The 11,259-nt window shown below is 40.6% G+C and overlaps 1 protein-coding gene across 1 annotated transcript; it reads right to left on the bottom strand.

Annotated features, from left to right (window-relative positions):
• Positions 1–47: 47 nt before the first annotated feature.
• LOC122841650 (tripartite motif-containing protein 16-like) lies at positions 48–1,328 on the bottom strand. The gene has a single exon (XM_044135126.1). It carries the CDS (start codon positions 1,266–1,268, stop codon positions 639–641), a length of 630 nt encoding a protein of 209 aa, XP_043991061.1. The 5' UTR covers positions 1,269–1,328; the 3' UTR covers positions 48–638.
• Positions 1,329–11,259: the final 9,931 nt, after the last annotated feature.

The raw sequence follows: 11,259 nt of genomic DNA, 5'->3' as shown, positions 1-11,259 counted from the left end.
AGGTGAAATCAAAGAGTTACAGATTAGATTTTTCTCCACAACTTCTATGTTCACATTTTATTTTGGTTCACATATATGCAAATTACAATACCAACATGGTATTACACAGAGAACTGGTATCTAAAGAACAGAACAAAAGGCTATTAGAGATTATATGTTACAAAATGATTCATTTGGCAGAAACTACTCTATCGGTTTAAACATAAACGGTTAACTTATGATTTAAGTAACAAGAATACAAATTCATAAAAATACCATCATTGACTCATTAACACAGCTGTCCTGTAGGGGGCAGCGTCCCATCACCAACACAGATAAACAGTGAAGCAACATGACAGTTTATTCTGGAGTTTCTGCTCCCAAAAATCAAGACATGCAATCAGCTAAAGTTAACAATAAGACAATAAATGTTCTCTTATGTGTGACTCAACAACATGTGTTCAAGAATGATCAAAGAATCAGTCTCACTATTTCGACCTGAGGAATCTTTTGTCATTTTATTTACTGTTTTTGCTGCTATGATAGTTTAAAATAAATTTTCTTTTAATAATATGCATTTAAGAGGATAATCATTTACTTTGATAAAATAAAAACCTTTTTGTACACTGTAATCACACACATTAAGGTCTTAGTTTTTTCTATTTAAGTTGACAGAATTCAGCAGTGTCACCACAGTACTGCAGAAAAACTCCAGCATGCAGCGGCCGAGTGAATGTGGTCTGGACTCTGTGGATCAGAGTCATGGTTTCAGAGACGCTGTAGAAGGCCAGAATACCTGCTCTGTGATCCAGGTACACTCCGATTGTGGAAGAATCAGGAGCGAAGATGGAAGTTTTACTATTGTTGTGGAAAAATTCATAATTCTCGCTCTTCAATAAGCTTGAATGCGTGGTATTTTGGGAACAATCTAATGCCCAAGATCTGTCATTGTACCCAAATCTACACTGATTCCCTTTCCCTATTCTTCTGATGGTCTTGTAAGCGACTGCTACAGTAGTTTTTATGTCTGTCCACTCCACCTCCCAGTAACAACGCCCAGTCAGACTCTCTTTACTCAGAACTTGTTCACATTCTGTAAATCTGTCTGGGTGACTAGAAGACACAGATTTATATGTTTTTGTCACCTTCCTGTTCCCCTCTGACAGAACCAGATATTCATGTGCTGTGTTTGGATCCAGAGTGATTTCACATGAATATCTCAAGAATTCAGCTCTGGTTGTTGGTTCTGGTCTTGGTTCTGACAGCAGTACACCAACTTTAGTGACCATCAGTGAGATGTTTGTCCATGAGTCTCTCAGGACGTCCTGTAGTTTCTCTCTGAGCTCTGACACAGCTGCTGTCACGTCCTCAAAGTGTCTCAGAGGACGGATGTTGATGCTGGATGAGTGTGTAGACTCACTGAGTGCTGGCAGTGAGGGGTAGTTGAGGAGAAACTGGTTGTGATCCTCTGTGTGTGAGAGCTGCTCCAGCTCAGCGTCTTTCCTCTTCAGCTCAGTGATCTCCTGCTCCAGCTTCTTCTGAAGATCTTTGACTCGACTCACTTCAGTTTCCTGCTGGGATCTGATCTGCTGCTTCACCTCAGAGCTTCTTTTCTGGAGGAGACGGATCAGCTCAGTGAAGATCTTCTCACTGTCCTCCACTGTTTTATCAGCAGAGTGATTGATGGCCTCCACCTCCTGTTGAAGCAGCTTCACATCTTTCTCTCTGTCCTGGATTCTCTGCTGGATGTTTCCTCGTCTCTCCTCCAGCTCTCTCTGCCTCTCAGCTCTTCCTGCTGCAGCTGACACTGTGTCGTGGCCTTTATGTACATTCTTTAAGCAGAGACTACAGATGAACTTCTGATCGGTGCGGCAGAAAACATCAATGACCTCATCATGACGAGAGCAGATGTTGTCCTGGAGAATCTTGGCTGCCTTCACCATCTTGTGTCTCTTTAAAGGAGGATCATCAAAGTGAGGATGAACATGTCGACTACAGTAAAAGGCCTGGCAGATGAAACAGAAGCTGATGGCTCTCAGTTTTCTTCCAGAGCAGAAATAACAGGTCATATCTCCAGGTCCAGGGTAGCAGGAATCATCTGGAGAAACTTGGAGACTGATCTTCTTCAGCTGCTCCACTAAAGCTGGTAGTGGTGTGGTTTTCTCCAAGGCACCACTTGGGTTAAAGGTTTCCCAGCATTGAGGACAGCTGCTGGTTCCTCTTTCCTCTTCTTCATCCCAGTGGGCTTTAATGCAGTTTATGCAGAAGTTGTGTCCACAGGGAATCGTCACCGGATACTTCAGTAGATCAGAACAGATCTCGCAGTAAACATCTTCTTCATCAATCTGAGCTCTTTGAGTTCTCTTCTGTGCCATTTCAAGTCTCAAAGCAAGAAGCTGTGATGCCTTGGAGACAAAAATCTGTCTTGAGTTCACAAGCTCTGCAGGGAGAACAGCATTTGTCAGCTCTTAAATACAAGATGGTTCCACCCCTCATACCTTGAAAAGGTTGGAGGACCAGAATGGGAGGGAAAATTGAGAAACATGGAAATACATGAATATATTCAAATGCCAAATGAAACTACTGCATTTGAATATATTCAAATGCAGTAGTTTCACTTCCTGAGAAGAGAAACTGCTTTGAGTTGTGTTGATCAAAACAACAAAAGTCCTTGCTGGTCCCATGATAGTAACTCTCATGTCGGACTTCTATTACTGAGAGATGAGCAGGAAACAGGGCATGAACAGGCATAGACACAGTTTAAAGGTTATGTTACCTCACAATAAAAGGCGATGTCAAGATAACTTTCTTAAAAGCAATTGAAAGCAATTTCAGGACAAACCAAACCAAAACAAAACAACCAAGAAAAGCATTGAGATTATCTTGAGACAAGTCTCAAAAATCACAGAAACATATAATTATTTGACCATTTATGTCTGAAACTTTTTTCTTGAGTGGCAGCCGAGGGAGGGGACCCTGGCGGTCCGATCCTGATTCTGAGCTCTTAATAATGTCATCTCTGGTGGGGAAACTTGTGACTGAAAGGTTCTGGCTAGAAATAGTCGGTCTCACCTCGTTTGGCTCTGGTTCTGGAACCAGTCTCCTTGAGAGGGCTGGACATACTTCCACTCTGGAGTTGCCCAAGGTGAGGCGTCAGGAGTGCATATCATCTGCCTGTACATTGGGGTTTGACAGAGGTAGTCCTGTCTGGGTCAGGTCCTGACTGTCGTTTGTGCACGGGCACGACAGTTCAGGTTCACCCTTTGGAGTCCCTAGATACTGAAGTGCTCCACCTGGACTCCTTGTTCTGATCAACGCTCACGTGGGCATTGACAGTGAGGCCTGGAGGCGTGGTTAGGAACGGCCCCCGGATCTGAACTGAGTGGTGTTCTGTTGTTGGACTTCTGTACACGTCATGGATTGTCCATTTAACACCATGTTCAAATAAATGTCCATATGTGCACTTGGCACCAGGACACCTAGGCCACATCGATGTCGACTTTGTAAATCTTTCGGATCTGCGGCCTATGTCTTACACTCAGTGAAGATTAGCTGTCCACTTACCACTACCTGGTGGTGAGTTGGCTCCACTGGTGGGGAGGATGCGGTCAGACCTGGCAGGCCCAGCGTGTTGAGGTCTGCTGACTCTGGCAATCCTGTGAGAGCTTTAACTCCCACCTGGCAGAACTTGAACACGTCCCAAGGTGACGTGGAGTCTGAGTGGACCGTGTTGCGCCTCCATTGTCGCTCATCTGAGCTGTCAAGGTTGTTGCCTGTGGCAACTCGAATTTGACACCTTCGGTGAGAAGCCGTCACTGAAAACTATCGGGCCTTGGCCTGTGACTCAAGCAACTGATGGGTACCCTATCGGCATGTGGCTCAGTGGTTGCTGAAACTCTGTGGGAGGAGTTTGGAGGCCATGGAGAAAGATTTGCTGAAGGCGATTCTGGTCCACCATCTGCGTCTCAGGAAGCAGTGCAGCACCAACACTGTTTACAGTGATGGTGTGCTGCTGACCTCAACTAGATGTTGTGGGCGGTAGACTTACCTCCTCAATCCCAGACATGCCTTCTATTGTAGAAAGAGCCTGACTCTGGGTTGGGCTCTCCAATCTCAGGAGGTGCGAGGTGGTCAAAGCTCCTCGGTGGCAGGGTATGAGCCTGGAGTTCCTCAAGGCTCTGGATCTTATTGTGTTCTCATCTCTTAACATCAGTTCTGGATTGGCAGACATAGTGGTTGTTCAAAACAGTGTGCTCAATTATTCACACTCAGCCTCCTGGCAAGATCTATTAGGTTCTGAGAGAATCCGTTTGCCAACCTCATTCAGGAAGAGCATTTTTGTCCTGGTCGTGGAACACTGGACCAGCTCTACACTCAGCAGGATCCTAGTTCTGGGAGTTTTAGTCTACATGTGTTTTGTGGACTTGGAGAATTCCCGTGTCCTCGGGAGCCCTGTTTCTTTATATTCGGGCTCTTGATAGCTGTCAGGTCCCTGTAGGATGTCAATTATCTTCTGTTTAGATGATCATTCAGATTATCTCGCTTTCACTCGTGAACTGGGATATTCACAAATCGAGGCCATGGTCTTGAGCCAGAATAGGGTAGAGTGCCTTCTCCGGGTCATGTCCTGCCCCAAGTGGAGGAGTTCAAGTATCTGATCTTGTTCACCAATGGGGAAGAAAGATCGACACGGATTTCGTCTGCCGTCAGCATTGTACCGGTCCGTCGTGGTGAAGAGAGCTGAGCCCAAAAGCTCTCGATTTATCGATCTCGTTCCACCCTCATCTATGGTGAGCTTTGGGTCATGACCGAAAAACAGATCAGATACAAGCGGCAATCTTTTCCGTGGGTGGCTGGGCTCTTTGAATTGAAGCTCAGTCATCCGGGAGACTCAAGTTGCTGCTCCTTCGTGAGTTGATCTGCATCTGGTCAGGATGCCTCCTGGGCGCCTCCCTGGTGAGTGTTCACCACAAAGACAGAAGACCCAGGACACTGGAGGGACTATGTCTCTGGCAGGCCTGGGAACTTGATTCCTAGGAGCTGGTGGAAGTGGCTAAAGTCTGCCTTTCTGAAGTTGCTACCTGAGAGGATAAGCGGAAGAAGATGGATGGATGGACTTTTTTCTTGAACCCTACCTTTCACAATAAGACTTCTGGAAATAGGCACCAGGCCCTGCAGGTATAGACAATGGTTGGAGTTATACTGGTTTCACACAAATTTTCAATTTGCAAAAAATAATGACTCAGTTAAAATATTTTCCTACAGGCTAGTTACATCCATCTTCAATCTGCTGAGCTGAAGGTTAAGGGAATAAAGAAATATGTTTATAGAACATAGATACTATGTGGGAAGTCATAAAAAAAGAGTAAGTGTTGTGCAGGTAAACTAGGTGAATATAAACATATTTAAACTGTAAGTATATTTCTCTGCAGACATGTGAATTTTGTCTAATTCTTTAAATGCTTCATTCTAAAGAAAATGTGGTCTTTTAGTTCACGTCATAAAAGCAAGATTTATGCAAGATTTGTTTCTAGAAACAGTTGCAGTTAATCAGAAACTAAGCTTGTTTATGTCCAGGTGTCCAAATCACGCCCACTTCTCCCGTGAGACGTTGATCGCATGAAAAAGAGAGAGAAACTCTCCTGCAACTTTTAGAGACACATCTAAAAGTTGCAGGAGAGCGGCCCTTGAGGACCAGGATTGCCCAACCCTGCTCTAGAATGTAATGTCACAAACCAGGACAGGTTACACTGTTACCTAGCAACCCCAATGAAGCCCTGGCCCGTTACCAAGCAACCCCAGCAAAGCACAGCCCCGTTACCTAGCAACCCAAGCAGAGCTCCAGTACATTTGGTTTCTCATTTGTTTATCTTTAGTTCTTTCTTTTTATTTCTATATTTTTCTGTGTTGATTCTCAAGTCATTCACTTCACATCCTTATGAAACCAGCCAGAGGAAAGAAATATTCCTGGATGAACAGTGGTGCAGTTCATGGTTCTGTCACGTCGGTGCAACATAGTTTGAATCCCGCCCTGGAATCTTTCAAGGAGTTTCAGTGTTCTCTCTATGCATGCATGGACTCGTGCTGCGTACTTCCCACAGCCCCAAAAATATTACTTAGGAAAACTGTTCCTTGGAATTGTCCTTCAGGGTGTGTCGGCGTGTGTTTGCTTGGTTGTTTGCTGCGGGTTTCTCTAGGTTGTTCTTAGATTAACTGGCAACCTGTGCAATTAAACTCTCTATCTCTCATTGGAGGAGAGGAAGGAAGATTGTACCTCTCGTCCAATGACTGCTGGCGTCAGGCCCTGCAGGGATGAGCAAGTCTAGACAATGGATGGCTGGATGAGTTGTAGTGGTTTCACTTCCTAAAACAGAAACTAGTTTACATTTCACTCAATTTTTAAGTTTGTGAAGAAATAATGAAAACCTCACTTCGTACATTTAACTACACGCTAGTTACAGCTATTTTAAACCTGCTGAACAGGAGGGGAAGGGAACAAAAAAATATGTTTACAGAGTAAAGTTGTAGGAAGTCAGAAAAAAGAGCAGGCATGTGCAAAGAGGATTAGATAGAGGGGGCTTGAGCCTGCTCCTTTTGTCCTTGATGCCGTGAATCCCCTTTTGTGAGTTTCTTTTTTTTTTTTTTCCAGTTTTTAAAAATTTTTTTTACATTCATTTATTTGTGCATCAGGAGGCCTGCTTGTACCCCTCAATAGTAGTATTCAGCTAGCAATAACAATAAAATACAAAATACAAAATAAATCAGTCTGGGTGCCTTCGGTCTAACAATGACTGAACAGATTGTTAGTTCCTCTGCCTCCATGTTGTTAAGGCCCATTGGTGGGTTGGATCTGCGCCCTCTAACAGATTAAATGGTCAGATTTTTTTTCAACATTCACTTGTTTGTGAATAAAACCATAGGTTTAATCTTGAAGGTAGAAAAATTATTTTTATTTATTTTTGTAATTGTTATTTCAATAGCAGAAAAAACCCCTCCTGCGACTGTCACTGTGACGCACCTCAAAGGCCCGGTACCACCTGCTCACTGTTCGCTCTCACCTTAATATTACTAACAGGCAGGTTTACAAGGTTGCTGATGGGATCTGGGCTGGAGGTGAGTGGCTGTGAATCAAAATTACTGCAGAACCTCAACTGCTACCGAAAGATTTGGCCCATGTGACATAAACATACTGTACCAACAATTTGGACTGTAGCATAAAGTCAAACATGCCACAATTAAATAAATCAAGATGTCCCAAAAGCAGGCGAGGAGTGGAATAACAGGGGATTCCCTGGTGGGCCGCTCCGTTAGTGGGCCTGTGGGCCGTCCACACAGCTCCATGCCAAAGCACACTGCGCGCAGCGTCCTCGTTCTTCTTCGTTGCCATGATACCTCAAACTACGTCATATTAATGCCTTTTCTACCTACCTTCTGCCTTTTCAGTCAGGCAAATTTTAGCAGTGGCTGCAGAGTGAACCTGTAAACACATTAATCAGCATAACAACCCCACCTGCTGAATGAAGAGAACCAATCGGAAAAAAATCCACTCTAAGAAGCTCAAGGATACATAGAGCCTAAGGCAGAATCTGATTTAGTGACCCCCCCTTCAGCATGTTTAAATATAGATGTAATGAAATCTTTGAAAGGGACCCCAGGTTAATTGGCAACCAATCACTGATTACTGGCTGTTATTTACTGTGATGTATGTGTGAAGAAACTGAGCTCAAACCCAAAGATTACAGATAGCATCAGATTGTAGCCGCCATGTTAACACAAGTTGCTATGAACGTTAATATTATTAGGGCTTATTTAGTAAAATAGAAGAAATTTGCTTATTTCATAACAAACTTCATAACCAGCGACTTTCTCTCATATGATCTTTTTAACAACTACTCCGATCAACACAGCCCTCCAGCTCTGTCAGCAGCAGCATTAAACCTGTCAGGGAGAACAGACTAAATTTGCTTTGCATTGTCCCCAAATGATGACAGTAACGCAATGTTATCCAATTAAATATTAGAGTAAAGATTAATATGCGACATTGTTGCACGGTGTTTTAAGATTTTGCTCTATGTGCCCCTTTTTAACTTTGGGCCCCTGCCCCTCCAAAGGTCTCTGCACGGCCCTGAAAAAGAGAACAGTGCAGAAGTGAATATAAATATTTAAACTGAAATATGTTTCTCTGCAGACTTGTGAATTTTGTCTAAATTTTCCAAATAAAAAGAAAAGAAAATGTGGTCCTGCAATCCACTTCATGAAAGCAATGAATATACAAGGTTTGTTTCTAGAGAAGGTTTCAGTTCCTCAGAAATGAAACTAGTTTTTGCACAGGTGTGCAAATTACCTGATAGTGAAACTTTTGTGGTAACGCACATTTCTCATGTTTGACGTTGATCACATGAAAGATAAGCAAATTAACACAGGAAGGGTCATAAAAAAGAGGAAGCACTGAGGAGGTAATAGGTGCATATAAACATATTAAAGCTTTATAGAGGTAAGTAAGTAATAAAAATATAAGGTTTGTTTCTAGAGACGGTTTCAGAAACTAAACTAGTTTTTGCCCAGGTGTGCAAATTACCTGATAGTGAAACTTTTGTGGTAACGCCCATTTCTCATGTTTGACTTTGATCGCATGAAAGCGAGACAAAAACAGGATGAACAGGGAGAACTCATCTTCCTCATGGGAACAGAACGGGATGACAAGGAAATATTTTAAAACTGAGCATAAAACATGATCTGTTTCAGTACAAATCTAATAAAAACAACAGCTAACAGAATCAAACCACACAACAAGCTGGAAATCACAAACATTCGAGAATGTGTCCATATTATAAAGACTAAATAATCAGATATATATTTGTTCATAAATAAATAAATAAATAAATAAATAAATAAATAAATAAATAAATAAATAAATAAATAAATAAATAAATAAATAAATAAATAAATAAATGTAGATTAAGGAGACTCTCAAAGGTCAACGTTTTCTCAGAAAGAACACAAAGGATCAAACCAGAAAACTTTCTGAGAGTGCTTTTTATTTTGAGTGAGTTGAAAACCTCCTCTTAAAAAACTTCTCTGGCATTTTGATTTTTGGACCTAATTCGGACGCAAGAGTAGCCATAACATTTGGATTTTCCAAATTGCTTCAAACATCGTGGTCTTATTTTAATTTAGGACTTAAAAAATGAATATAAATAATCTCAAATATTTCTGACACTTAGGTAATTCTTACTTTTTATTCTTGAGTTATTCTTGCATTTTTTTTTTAGTTTTGCAAACTAAAAAAAGGATTTCATGTCAGATTGTCATATAAAATGTAACTTTGTTTAGAAACTGGACCAAAGAACAGAGAATATTACATATGTCTGATGATGCTGGTGGTGATATTATAGTTCTACTACTGCACTAAAGAAATAATGTAGCTGTTTCTGACATCTAGTGGTGAAGTTGGAGATTGCAGTCATCTCAAGCTGCCCAATAACTCGCTATTATTTGTTTATTTCCACTCTTTCGCTCTGATCTCTTTTAGTATTTTTTCTAAGCTCTTAAAATATATACCTCGTGTTTTATTAATGGCTTATAAACTTCACAGCTTTGTTATTGACTGGTTTATCAGCTATTTAATTATTTCTAAGTTGAGGTGTTAATGTAAATGGGAAATATTATCACTTTTTCAGAGCCTGAGTAAATTTGTGACAAATTTTCTAAATTAATTTAAATAAGATTTAGTGTTTTGCAGAGGTAATTTTAGCAGATTGTTAATTATATTCTGTGGATCAAACTGAAAAAACTGAACTTTTTTTTAATCACTTTGGGAATTAGTCTGAAAGTCATGCTGCAGCTAAGAAGTTTAATTCCTGTAAAAATATGGGGCTGAAAACCATAACTGAGTTATTTTGTGCATCTATAAGACTTGATACTTTTAGCTTAAAATAAATTTTTTTATTAGTCATCCAGTCTTCCTTTTATCTTACACTTTTGCCTTATTTTGAAATAAATCTGACCAGAGATGAAACTTTAATAGAGACATTTGCATCTCATCATGAGATTAAACAGATAATAGAATGATATTTCTTAGAGTAATTACAAACCAATTGATAAGTAATTGTTTATTTTTTTCTCTGTATATATATAAACTTTTTTATTTGTTTTATTTTTGGTTGGTTTTTATTACAAATGAGGAAAAAAATTGAGAAAATAAGAAATACATATATCTGTTTATATTTTTAACTCTGGAAACTTGTCAACCTTTCAAGATTGTACAAGATGAACAACTTATGAAGAGCAAAATGGACGTTTGAATCCACAAATTGAAAATTCTGCATGAATTTAACACAAAATACACACATATACAATAGAGACCAAAAGTTTGGACACACCTTCTATTTGAATTGAATTAGAAGGTGTGTTCAAACCTTTGGTCTGTACTGTAGATATAATTAAACACCCAAGACTTTTATTTAAAGTGATGAAAACACCATATTCAAGTATATTCAATCTACATAACTGAAGCAACCTTGACCTCTAAACACAAACATGTCATGCAATAAAACAACATTCCTGTAGGGGGCAGTGTCCAATCACCAACAGAGCTGAACAATAAAGCAACATGAGAGTTTATTCTGAAGTTTCTCCTCCTAAACTTTAACAAGACATGAAATCAACTGAAGTTCATAATTACATGATATCTGTTCTCTCCTGTGTGTCTCAACAAAATGTATTAAACAAGAATATCATCAAAGAATTGATTTCCCTTTTATGTCTGAACGGATATTCATTTATTAATCAGTATGTTTTATGAAGGTAAATATCCTTGGGGACATATCTATATCTGTTTATAAATCTTGGCACTTGAGTCCAACTGGAGCCTGATTCCAGCCAGTAGTGGCTCGGTGAATGTGGTCTGGACTCTGTGGATCAGAGTTATGGTCTCAGAGACGCTATAGAAGGACAGAATACCTGCTTTGTGATCCAGGAACACTCCGACTCTGGAGAAATGAGGACCCAACACGGGAGTTCTATCTTTGCTGTCGTAATGAAATTGATAGCCATCAGGGGCACACACCAATGACCAAAACTTATCTGTACGTTCAAATCCACTGTAACGCCACCTCCCCTTTCTGTAGATATTCTTGTACGCGACTGCTACATAAACTGTCCCGCTCCACTCCACCTCCCAGTAACAATGTCCAGTCAGACTCTCTTTACTCAGAACCTGATGGCAGTGGACGAATCTGTCAGGATGACTAGAATAAGACTGAGATCTCACTCTTGTCA

The sequence above is a fragment of the Gambusia affinis genome, linkage group LG12 (genome assembly GCF_019740435.1).
Source record: "Gambusia affinis linkage group LG12, SWU_Gaff_1.0, whole genome shotgun sequence".
NCBI classification, from domain to species: domain Eukaryota; kingdom Metazoa; phylum Chordata; class Actinopteri; order Cyprinodontiformes; family Poeciliidae; genus Gambusia; species Gambusia affinis.
The sequence above is the reverse complement of the archived record's forward strand: the minus strand, read 5'-3'. Positions and strand labels throughout refer to the sequence as shown.

Excerpts from the sequence above, each read along its gene's own strand:
- LOC122841650 (XM_044135126.1), bottom strand. The coding sequence starts at position 1,268 with ATGGTCACTAAAGTTGGTGTACTGCTGTCAGAACCAAGACCAGAACCA.